This window comes from Colias croceus, chromosome 23, assembly GCF_905220415.1.
Source record: "Colias croceus chromosome 23, ilColCroc2.1".
Classification (NCBI taxonomy): domain Eukaryota; kingdom Metazoa; phylum Arthropoda; class Insecta; order Lepidoptera; family Pieridae; genus Colias; species Colias croceus.
Window position 1 is genome coordinate 3,424,324 of NC_059559.1, and position 12,865 is coordinate 3,437,188.

The 12,865-nt window shown below is 39.6% G+C and overlaps 1 protein-coding gene across 1 annotated transcript in view; it reads right to left on the reverse strand.

Moving 5' to 3' along the window:
- LOC123702503 (exportin-7) overlaps positions 1 to 11,175 on the reverse strand; it is a 33,093-nt gene extending 21,918 nt beyond the window's left edge. The window contains exons 1-8 of the mRNA XM_045650280.1: positions 11,132 to 11,175; positions 8,190 to 8,285; positions 7,478 to 7,581; positions 6,875 to 6,974; positions 6,158 to 6,268; positions 5,126 to 5,253; positions 4,155 to 4,350; positions 3,390 to 3,605 (exon numbers count right to left, since the gene is read on the reverse strand). Coding sequence (XP_045506236.1) covers positions 3,390 to 3,605; positions 4,155 to 4,350; positions 5,126 to 5,253; positions 6,158 to 6,268; positions 6,875 to 6,974; positions 7,478 to 7,581; positions 8,190 to 8,285; positions 11,132 to 11,146 — 966 coding nt within the window. The 5' untranslated portion in view covers positions 11,147 to 11,175. The remainder of the gene's footprint in view (positions 1 to 3,389; positions 3,606 to 4,154; positions 4,351 to 5,125; positions 5,254 to 6,157; positions 6,269 to 6,874; positions 6,975 to 7,477; positions 7,582 to 8,189; positions 8,286 to 11,131) is intronic.
- Positions 11,176 to 12,865: the final 1,690 nt, after the last annotated feature.

Here is a 12,865-nt window from a genome sequence, read left to right on the forward strand (position 1 = left end):
AAATCCAGAGAATTTTTAAATTCTTTCAAAACTGTCAATTGCTCTCTGATTTCGTATAATTCTTTTGATATGCATGATTGAATTGCAGATTTCACGGCCTCATGTACCGCCAATTGAATTTCGTTTTTAATAAATGACATTAAATTAGGGTCATTATTCTCAACATCGGCAAAATTTGATAGTTTTGCAGATTTTTTGCGCTGAGTAATGTTATGGTGTTGACATTCGTCATCATCGGACGAGCTCAAGTGTCTTTGTGTTTGTAAATTTGTTCGTATTGGAGTATTTGTATTATCACCTCTTTGAATGTGTTTGTTACGACATGTCTGGCAATTCCATGCAGTCTTGTTTGCTTCGGACATTGAATTGAATTTTTTAAGAGAAACATTAGCACATAATAAGTCGTAACGATCATTACAATACGAACATGATAAAAATTCTTTTCCTTTGATTATGTTTGGGCAACCCGCGCATGTAAACCCTTTAACTTTAGATGCCATGACAAAAAAATATGCAAAGAGAAAAAAAAAAAAAAAAAAAAATTATATATAATATTCCTATCACTACTAACTTCCTTGTTCTACCTCGTATCAATCAATCGTTAAGTGTATTGTGCACCACCATACCACGGCAGCTTTAGGATCTAAATTCGAAAATACGTTCAGTTTCTAAATTCCAACAACTAATTGACCGACAATGTCACTTGAAATGTTCGTTAACCCTCAGACACTTTAACTTTTTTTCTTTTATAAATCTTAACTACCGACACTTCACACACATTTAGATAGTTTTACTTTAGTTTTTTCTTGTGTTTTAATGATTGAAAATGTTAACTAAACCACTTTTTATATATCAAATCTAATTAACGACAAAGTTTCTGTAAACGGCCACTAATTCACGCACTTTTAATTTTATTTATACGGAGCTAACTTATTACATGTATTCACGTCAATGTCCCGAGAAACCACTACCTACATCAATTAGGTAGCTGTGTAGAATCGCAGTACATTCTTATTACATTTCAAACTAATATCACAATATACAGATACATACAGTAAGGAAACTTCATACAAAATGTTCGAAATGGCTCCCCTCCCATCAAGCGTGTTTACGAGGGTATTGAGGGGGATCGATAGTAGCGGGTGACACATCCACAGATTTTGAATGACAAAGATACATAGTATAGAAAAAAGTTTAAAGTGATGTCGCATGTCGCCCACGCTCGCGTGTCGCATGTCGCGCACGCTCGCGTGTCGCATGTCGCCCACGCTCGCGTGTCGCATGTCGCGCACGCTCGCGTGTCGCATGTCGCGCACGCTCGCGTGTCGCATGTCGCCCACGCTCGCGTGTCGCATGTCGCCCACGCTCGCGTGTCGCATGTCGCGCACGCTCGCGTGTCGCATGTCGCGCACGCTCGCGTGTCGCATGTCGCGCACGCTCGCGTGTCGCATGTCGCGCACGCTCGCGTGTCGCATGTCGCCCACGCTCGCGTGTCGCATGTCGCCCACGCTCGCGTGTCGCATGTCGCGCACGCTCGCGTGTCGCATGTCGCGCACGCTCGCGTGTCGCATGTCGCGCACGCTCGCGTGTCGCATGTCGCCCACGCTCGCGTGTCGCATGTCGCGCACGCTCGCGTGTCGCATGTCGCCCACGCTCGCGTGTCGCATGTCGCCCACGCTCGCGTGTCGCATGTCGCGCACGCTCGCGTGTCGCATGTCGCGCACGCTCGCGTGTCGCATGTCGCGCACGCTCGCGTGTCGCATGTCGCACACGCTCGCGTGTCGCATGTCGCACACGCTCGCGTGTCGCATGTCGCGCACGCTCGCATGTCGCATGTCACCCACGCTCGCGTGTCGCATGTCGCGCACGCTCGCGTGTCGCCCACGCTCGCGTGTCGCATGTCGCCCACGCTCGCGTGTCGCATGTCGCCCACGCTCGCGTGTCGCATGTCGCGCACGCTCGCGTGTCGCATGTCGCCCACGCTCGCGTGTCGCATGTCGCGCACGCTCGCGTGTCGCATGTCGCCCACGCTCGCGTGTCGCATGTCGCACACGCTCGCGTGTCGCATGTCGCGCACGCTCGCGTGTCGCATGTCGCACACGCTCGCGTGTCGCATGTCGCGCACGCTCGCGTGTCGCATGTCGCCCACGCTCGCGTGTCGCATGTCGCACACGCTCGCGTGTCGCATGTCGCGCACGCTGGCGTGTCGCATGTCGCCCACGCTCGCGTGTCGCATGTCGCCCATGCTCGCGTGTCGCATGTCGCACACGCTCGCGTGTCGCATGTCGCACACGCTCGCGTGTCGCATGTCGCGCACGCTCGCGTGTCGCATGTCGCCCACGCTCGCGTGTCGCATGTCGCCCACGCTCGCGTGTCGCATGTCGCCCACGCTCGCGTGTCGCATGTCGCACACGCTCGCGTGTCGCATGTCGCGCACGCTGGCGTGTCGCATATCGCCCACGCTCGCGTGTCGCATGTCGCACACGCTCGCGTGTCGCATGTCGCCCACGCTCGCGTGTCGCATGTCGCCCATGCTCGCGTGTCGCATGTCGCACACGCTCGCGTGTCGCATGTCGCACACGCTCGCGTGTCGCATGTCGCGCACGCTCGCGTGTCGCATGTCGCCCACGCTCGCGTGTCGCATGTCGCACACGCTCGCGTGTCGCATGTCGCGCACGCTCGCGTGTCGCATGTCGCCCACGCTCGCGTGTCGCATGTCGCACACGCTCGCGTGTCGCATGTCGCGCACGCTCGCGTGTCGCATGTCGCCCACGCTCGCGTGTCGCATGTCGCACACGCTCGCGTGTCGCATGTCGCGCACGCTGGCGTGTCGCATGTCGCCCACGCTCGCGTGTCGCATGTCGCCCATGCTCGCGTGTCGCATGTCGCGCACGCTGGCGTGTCGCATGTCGCCCACGCTCGCGTGTCGCATGTCGCACACGCTCGCGTGTCGCATGTCGCACACGCTCGCGTGTCGCATGTCGCGCACGCTCGCGTGTCGCATGTCGCCCACGCTCGCGTGTCGCATGTCGCCCATGCTCGCGTGTCGCATGTCGCACACGCTCGCGTGTCGCATGTCGCCCACGCTCGCGTGTCGCATGTCGCCCATGCTCGCGTGTCGCATGTCGCACACGCTCGCGTGTCGCATGTCGCACACGCTCGCGTGTCGCATGTCGCCCACGCTCGCGTGTCGCATGTCGCCCACGCTCGCGTGTCGCATGTCGCCCATGCTCGCGTGTCGCATGTCGCACACGCTCGCGTGTCGCATGTCGCACACGCTCGCGTGTCGCATGTCGCGCACGCTCGCGTGTCGCATGTCGCCCATGCTCGCGTGTCGCATGTCGCGCACGCTGGTGTGTCGCATGTCGCCCACGCCGGCGTGTACCCACCTGCGTGTCCTCCAGCACGCGCATGACGCCGGCCGCGAGCTGGCTCAGGAACTTGGCGCGCTCCGTGTTGCTGAACAGCGAGCGGCGCACCGAGGCGAGCTGCACGAGGCACGCGAGCGCCAGCCCGGCCAGCGCGCCTCGCGACGAGGCGTACAGCTCGAAGAATAGCTCGAGCGTGCTCGCCTCGAGGAACGTGGGACGCCACGATGTTGGCACCTGGTGTGGTAAACGGAAATTAAAGGTGTTATTTTTAGTTAAATTTAATTTTGACATAGTATGATTAAAACAACTACTTGTGTCATTTTAGTTAAAATTATATAACACGCTATGATAAAAAAAAATTCTTCTTTTTTAGAATATACTGATGATTGATGACGAACTTAGTTCTGGATAAACAGTAAAATTTGAGTTTGAGTTACATCACCATAAATCACTACACTTCACCATTCATCACCATCCATTTCTACACCCCCCAACCTATATCACTAGATAGTATAAAACAAAGTTAGGGCTTTCTCTGTCCCTATGTCCCTTTGTATGCTTAAATCTTTAAAACTACGCAACGGATTTTGATGCGGTTTTTTTTAATTAATAGAGTGATTCAAGAGGAAGGTTTTAGTATATAATTTATTAGGTTTTAAACAAAGCGGGCGAAGCCGCGGGTGGTAAGCAAGTAGTACATAAAGAAACTTCATCTCCTCCCATCCCCAGCCATCCCCATTCATTACCATCCCTCACAAATCATCACCAATCACCACCACCAACCTGTATAGTGCACAAATCGTCCGACGACTCATCATTCGACGTGCCAATGAAGTCAAACGTTAGACAATTGTGGGCCAACCGCAACAAAGCAGCGAGCAAGGCTTGCTGACTCTCGTCCGCGAGAGAAAGTTGTTTTCCTCGAGCAGCATTTAGTAGGGAACAAGATACGCGAAATATTTCGAATAGTTGCGTATCCCTGGAAAAAAAAGGTTATTTAAAGCATTTTTGGAACAATAAGTTGAGTCCCTGGAAGGAAATTTGGTCCAAAATATTTCAAATACATAGTTGCATGCAAGTGCAAAATAGATTATACAAATGTGATGTGTTTATAGTATCTGATTATTGTTATTTAAAAATTGTAATTGGAGTTTTTATTTTTGTTCATATCTATACTAATCTATACTAATATTATAAAGGTGAAGAGTTTGTTTGTTTATTTGATTGATTGTTTGTATGTTTGAACGCGCTAATCTCGGGAACTACTGGTCAGATTTGAAAAATTCATTCAGTGTTAGATAGCCCATTTATCGAGGAAGGCTATAAGGCTATATTATCATCACGCTAAGACCAACAGGAGCGGAGCAATGCGGGTGAAACCGCGGGGCACAGCTAGTAATGTAATATAACTTATGTACTTGTATATTAATGTATGTAATTGGTGTCATACCGATTTAATTATAATAAACAAGGAACTTTGTTCTAATAATAAATTTGAAATGTCGGTTTGTAATATTAAAATAACCGCTTATTACAAAATGCATAAGGCTAACGACAATATACATGGTATACATTACACAACACTTTAAGTGTGTCCGTCTGTTTGTTACTGTTAATCTCTGGAAGTGCTGGACTGATTATGATGGGACTTTCACTGACAGATAGCCGATATAATAAGACTACTTTTTCTTCCAATATTTGACAAGGATGGTGAATTTAGAGAGGCAGCTAGTAAATAATTGTCTCAAACTCACCGAAACGAAGAAGCAATCTTCCTATGTTTGGACAGCGAACGACTGACATCACTCTCGAGCACTTGGTTCATTTCCACAACCAACTGCGAGAGTAATTGTACGCCGATTGTGCATGTTTCTACTTGACCCTGGAACATCATTAAAACATACTAAAATTATTATCAAAGTAGAAAATTATTTTGTCATGTTGAGCACTTTTTTTTTGTCAGTGAAAATCTCACCTTTTGTCACCGACTTGTATCCATACTAATATTATAAATGCGAAAGTAACTCTGTCTGTCTGTCTGTTACTCAATCACGCCTTAACTAATGAACCAATTTGCATGAAATTTGGTATAGAGATATTTTGATACACGAGAAAGGACATAGGATAGGTTTTATCCCGGAAATCCCACGGGAACGGGAACTATGCGGGTTTACTTTGACTGCGCGGGCGATGCCGCGGGTGGAAAGCTAGTAGTATATAAAGTTCTGTTTAAAGTTTTTATACTCAGCAAGAGAGCCAGTCTCATAATAAAACTGTATGAAATAAAGATTTTCTTTTCTTTTTTTTCTATTAATTATCAAAACTACATATTTAACACAGTCTGCCAAAGAAGCAAGGGCTTTTCATTCAATATTTACATGGAAAATACTTTCCATTAATTCAATGAACTAAGGAAAAATGTAAAGAAATGAGCAAAAAGAATCATAAGAAATAGATCATGTCAATGATGATGTTGTTACACAAACTTTAACTCAAACATTGATTTATTCAATTAGACTTCTTCTAGAAGCACTTTTGAAACGTCATTACATATTTTTAACATTTACCACCGATTCGGAAAGCAGTATCTACGGAGAAGAACCGGCAATAAACTCCATAGTCACTCTTTTAAATCACGTCAGTTTTACAATTTAATTTTACAAAATACATATGTAACATCATATATCGTAATAATATGCCACAAAAATTCGTAAAAAAAAATATTTCACTTTTTTGCCTGACTGTACTTCTCTACACTTCTTTTGCCTACCATACTTTTCTCTCACCTGTAAAAATCCCGTGGTGACGTCATTGAGCACATTGTGGAACACAAACTCCTCCTTGACCGTGTCGAACCAGCCGAGCTTTGTGATGCGCGCGAATAGTGATATTAGTGCCTGAAAGAGTACAATAAATTTTTGTAAAAAACCAACGTTTTATCTATACTATACTATAATATTATAAAGATGAAGAGTTTGTTTGTTTGAACGCGCTAATTTCAGGAACTACGGGTCCAATTTGAAAAATTCTTTTGTGTTAGATAGCCCATTTATCGAGGAAGGCTATATATCATCACACTAAGACCAACAGAAAAAGAGCCAAGCGGGTGGAATCGCAGAGCGCAGCTAGTAGCACAGATAAAGGAAAAATTGCTAAAAGCATACATCTTAAGTTAGAACATAATAAAAATAATAGGTTTGTTCGGAGCCCTTGGTGCGCCAGTCCAAAATGCACTTGGCCAGTTATATTTGATATAGGTAGACCTTTTCAAAATATAGAAAACTGTTGTTCACTGAACGAGACAATCAAATACATTTTACATATGTAACTAAGAATACTGTCAATTTTTGTAGGTAAAGAATTATTTCTACCTTATTTGTCACAATAAAAAAACAAATATGTAGTATCTCACTATTTACAAATGTATAATATTCGTAAGAGAAACGATTATTTTGTAAAAGTCAAGAAAATACTAAAATTACTGTATTTAACAATACACATACCTGAACAACAAAATTTGCCAACTTAGGTCGAGACGCCAAGTAATTTAGTATATAATTCCTAATATCTAGCCTCTGTTGTATTGATAAACTGCTGGTTGGCCTGAAACATAATAAAATCATATTATTTATCAAGTACCTACTAATAATTAATATAGTTAGAAAAAAAAACGTGTGGCACTCAGGGACTGCTGCGGTATAGCTATTGCATGCTATGCCTTCAAGCCAAACCATGACGTTGAATAACGTATTAAACTACCATTTCAAAATGTATTCTTATTGCATGCAATTGACCACAGAAATTGACAGTTTACAAGTGACATTTAATATTATCGTGTAATACTTTATTGGACGGGTAACTTATAACCAATAATTGAAAAATCGGCCCTTAATCAAATATAGATTTTAAAAAATCGATATATAGACATATTATAATTTGAAAATTTTACTGTAGAAATTAGTTTCTTATTGATGATATATATATTTCTAGTCAAAAACTATAAATGTTATGTTTATAATGTAGATAAAATATCAAATAACTATTTTATACCAAACTTCAAAAAAAAAAGATTTTTTTGACTCAATAAAAGAAAATGCTTAACTTACCTACTAACCAATTTTCCTAAAGTAGTAGCTGCTAATAATTGTGAATAACTAGAGTCCGCCCTTTCAAGTAACGCCTGACATTTGCTCAGCGTGTCCGGAGATTCCTGAAAAATGAAGACACATAAACATTTACTTACATATTTTGTAAAACAATTTTTTTATTGCTCTTGCATTTTACTTCCTGTTGTCACATGTCATAAATATTATATTTTAAACATAATTTCAAGTAGGTTCCAATCCTGATAAATATATTAAAATATTTAAATGTTAAAGAAATTTAATAAAAGTAAAATTTGGAGTAAACTATTCCATAAAAATTTATTAGAAAGAAAGAAAGAAAGAAAATACATTTAATCCAACACACAAAAATACAAAGCAAAAACAACAAAGTATTATAGATTTAATTCCATTACCATTCGTTTCCATTTTCATTTCTTTTAAATATTCATCAACCTTAACAAAGAAAGCATATTCACCGTTCCAAGTGAAAAGACATACCTAATTTTTTCTTCTAAGGCTTACACGTTTTTGAAGTGAAACTTCTTTAGGCGCGTTAAGAGTAAAATTTCAAGCTCGCGTCATGCCATTACCGTCACGTCATGGAGTAAGGCGACAATTTTATAGGTAATATTTTATATTTTAAAAGTTTCACTTCTGACACGTGTGCTCGTCACACAAGCTCTTTTTTTAAGTTTGAGTAAACAAATCTCACCTGAAACGCAACAACCGCCTTCTCCGCTTGCTCCCTTACCAAGGGATCTTGTGACTCATACAGTTGCTTGCATAACAATTCTATTTGCACCACCTCCTGTAAAAGAAAATTAATCTTTGAGTGTCCATATTTCAATTTACTTCAATACTTTATAATAAACTAGCTTTCCGCCCGCGGCTTCGCCCGCTTTGTCAAAAAAATTGTATTTGTCTTGCATAGTATACATTCGTTCATAAAATTGTGTTTATGTGTATTTAGACAACATAATATGAAGCCATTCAAAAAACGATTTCTATAGAATGATCATTACTGTATGATAGTAATCTAAACCATACAAGATACATCAAAATAATATACTATGTACTTCATCAAAATGCATATAAAAACCTCTGCGATAGCTATCTAGTATCTATGTACCAAGGTTGAACCAAAACCACTTTTATCTTTAAGTAATTAATATCAAAATGTTACTTTATTTGTAAAGCTAATTTCTCCTAATCTTTATCCAAATAAGTACAATTATAGTATTTATTAGGTCATAACATTTAAATCCTATTTATCTTTCTTTTAAATGAAATAAAGCAAAGTAGTTTAGAAGTAACTACTGTTTCACCCTGGCTTTGCCTGTTGTTTATATATAGCCTGTAGCACACACACATAGGTATATAATGGTAAAAGACTTTTAAATCGGTCCAGTAGTTCCCTGAGTTCAAACAAACAAACTTATCACCTTTATCTTATTAGACCATCTGAATATAGATAGTTTAGGATTATACATGACACCCCGAAATATTACGACGCAAGTAAAGTCGCGGATAAAGCTAGTTCATAAAAAATATCATATTTACAAACTGTACCCCCTACTGTGATTCATTCAATAGACTAATTGATTTTTATTACATAATTGGGGTATTCCCATTGCAATGTGATTTTCTACCATCCTCCTTGCATTTCCTTTATGCGGTAGTGGTAATTTCGAAAATACGTTTATGAATAAGTAGCTTTCCAGCCGCGACATCGCCCGCGCAATCAAAGAAAAACCCGCATAGTTCCCGTTCACGTGGGATTTCCGGCCCCGTCCGATTAGGGCCCTTCTGGCCTCCTCCACTCAAGCGACAGCCCAAGCCGAGGTTCGTCGCTACCAGGGTGAACCTTCAGTTCACCCCCGCATCCGCGTTAAAATGTAAAAGCCCTTCTGGCTAACATTGAGAAACACCTTACAAAAAAAAAAAAAGTGGGATTTCCGGAATAAAAACTATCCTATGTCCTTTCTCGGGTATCAAAATATCTCTATATCAAATTTCATGCAAATTGGTTCAGTAGTTAAGGCGTGATTGAGTAACAGACAGACAGACAGAGTTACTTTTGCATTTATAATATTAGTCTGGATGAAATATATGTAACTTCTCTGTGTGTATGTGAAAATCTACTGAAATGAAGGTGTATTTAAAATGTTTTCAACCAACTTCAAAAAAAGGAGGATCATCTCTCGACTGTATTGTAATTTGAATGAATTTTATGACTTTTTGTTACCTTGCGGTTGATTGTAAAATGATAATTAATGTTGTATACTAACATAGTGATAAAGAAATTACAAACAAGTGGACATATGATATTTCTGTTAATAAATGAATTTGATTCCATTTAAATTCTGTCCAGTTTGACATCAAACAAACATAGGGTTAGAGCTAGAGTAAGAGCTTTCTTTCCTGCCCCCCTAGCCAAGTGGTTTTCTGTTAGTGTAGCGTTCAATAGAATAGACTACGAATGTATGAAATTGACGTAAGCTGTAGACAAACGTATCTACAGCTTACGTCAATCTCATACATTCGTAGTCTATTCTATTGAACGCTACGCTAACAGAAAGCCACTTGGCTAGGGGGGCTGATCTTTTAGTTTAAATGAAAATGTTGTTCAATATTAGAATATTGCATAGAATCTTTTTGAACACACTTAGAACAATGAAAGAATGCTCTACAGCTGTTTGTTATTGTTATGTATTATTAAATCGTTAATTAAATTTACTCTAATGTTTATTTGTATAATACACAGAATGAACAACATGTACACAATACACACGTACATAACTTGTACTACTAACTACTTTATAGTTATACTTATGCAGGGTGCAGGGTCATATGCAGGGTGCGGCAAGCAGACTGTGGTCTTTGCATTTTGCATTATTCTAGGCAAACACAACATTTCATTTAGACTATTTCCTATGCTATTTTTAAAGTATTTAATTACAGTCCTCTTTTATTATCCTAGTTCTCTATGTCACATGATAAGAATAATAATAATTTTTATCTAAAGATCTGATTGAATATTATTTAAGGCACTTCCAAATGTCTATCAATGAGCAGGTTAATACTTTAAAAAAGCTATTCTAATTTAGTATTATTTGGAGTTACGATCTTTTAGTAAAAAATATTGGCTAAATACGAATTCTGTGTATAAGCTCCTTATTTGTTTCTTTATGTTTTTAAGCATGTTAAACCCAACATTTGTCCCTTTTTTGTATTGGCACTGTAGGTCAGTACTGTTTATTGTTCCTTGTATTATTATAATTTGTTTATTGTTAGAATTACAACATAATTTTCAATTTCAAGGCGACAAGAATAGGTGAAATCTGTCAAAAGTCAAAATAAGTTATAACCAAAAAACGCCGGCAAAGTAAAATAATAACACAATATATTTGTTTAATAACACATCAAACCTGTACTCATTTATACTAGAATCATTTAATGATAAAATATCTAGTAAGTCGTATAATTACCCATTCAAATTCAAGAAAACAATGTGCATTGATATCGTAAAATACGCCTTATCGTTTGTAAATACGATTCAGAAATTATTTTTTAATAATTTTATATTACCCGCGGTGGTTCAATGAGTCAGAATATTTCGATATTCATGAAAAAATGTAATATTTATGTACTTACTTGTTCTTCAGCCATTTTTGTTATTTTCACGCATTTGATTTTGATGTGAGTTTTGACGTTTCTTTTTTTTTATCTATCCGACGGAAACGTTTCATTTCATGATTTTGCGTGTACCTATGTATTTGTGAGACAAAACTTGTTTTATTAGTAGGTTCCTACCAGTGCAAACTTAGCACCCCATCTATGGAATTTTGGGTCGAAAATGACCTTGATCGTTAGGTCCCCGTTAGGTCCTTTAAGGTCCCACAATTTTTTCGTTAGGTCCCCTTTAGTTTTTTTTTAAATAATTTTTTAAATTTTAGGTATAAAAAAATGCAACTTTAGCACCCCATCCATAGAATTTTGGGTCAAAAATGACCTTAATCGATAGGTCTCCGTTAGGTCCTATAAGGTCCCACAATTTTTTCGTTAGGTCCCCTTTAGTTTTTTTTTAAATATTTTTTTTTTAATTTTAGGTATAAAAAAGTTACACTTTAGCACCCCATCCATAGCAAAATTGGCGAATTTTATCAAAATCGTGTTCTTTACCGTTAGGTCCGTAGAGGCCCATCATTGAAATTGTTAAATTATTTATGTTATTAAAATCTATATTATATTAAATAAAAGAAAGTCGTGTTAGTTACTCCACTTATAACTCAAGAACGGCTGAACCGATTTAGCTGAAAATTGGCAGGGAGGTAGTTTAGAGCCAGGAGAAGGATATATGATACTAAATATGTACCACGGGCGAAAACGGGGCGGACCACTAGTTATAAAATAATTGAAACCTGCGCATGCGCCTTAGAGCATTAAGGCATGCGCACATCATACATAAACAATGCGAAATTTAAATTGGTATCAAATTCAAATTATTTATTTGTCAGAATTGTGGTGATACAAGGTCACATGATTTAATTAATAAGATAGTCCACACAATTCGCCAATAATTGGCATACAAATTTTTCAAGAATACATCACAGATTATATAAATATACATACATTAAAATATAACATTAAAATTAACTATTTAAAAAATTCATTTAAAGAATAAAAACATTTTTCCGCTAACCATATTTTCAATTTTCTATGCATTACATTTTTTGGCATTTCACGCAGTTCTTTAGGAATGTGATTAAATACCTTTATGCACATCACACTAGCATTGTTTTGAAAAAGTTTAGATTTACAGTTTGGCATCAATAGGCGAGTAGGATCCCTAAAACCCAATTGTGAATTGTTTTTGGTTGGTTTGAAGAGTTCACCGTGCTTTTTTACAAACATACATATTTCCAATATATACAAACTAGTAAGTGTTAAAAGACGTTTTTCTTTGAATTGAGGTCTGCAAGAATCAAGAGGACCAATATTACACAGAGCTCTTATACACTTTTTTTGTGCGAGAAATACGTTGGAAACATTGGTAGAGTTACCCCAAAATATAATCCCATATCTTAAAACTGAGGTAACGTAGCTGTGATATGCAGTTAGTGCAGCATTAAAAGTTACAGTTTTTCTCAACCTTCTCAACGCAAACACAAACCTGTTCACTTTCCCAGCCATCGCTTCGCAGTGTGCCTTCCAATTACAATGCTCGTCTATGTTTAATCCGAGAAATTTTATTGTATTCACCCGCTCCAACGCTCCACTACAGTGCGCGAGAGTTAGGGGTTTATTCTTAGTATTGTAATTGGAGAATTGTATGTATTTGGTCTTCGTCATGTTAGCAGATAAATTATTATTTTTAAACCATGTCAA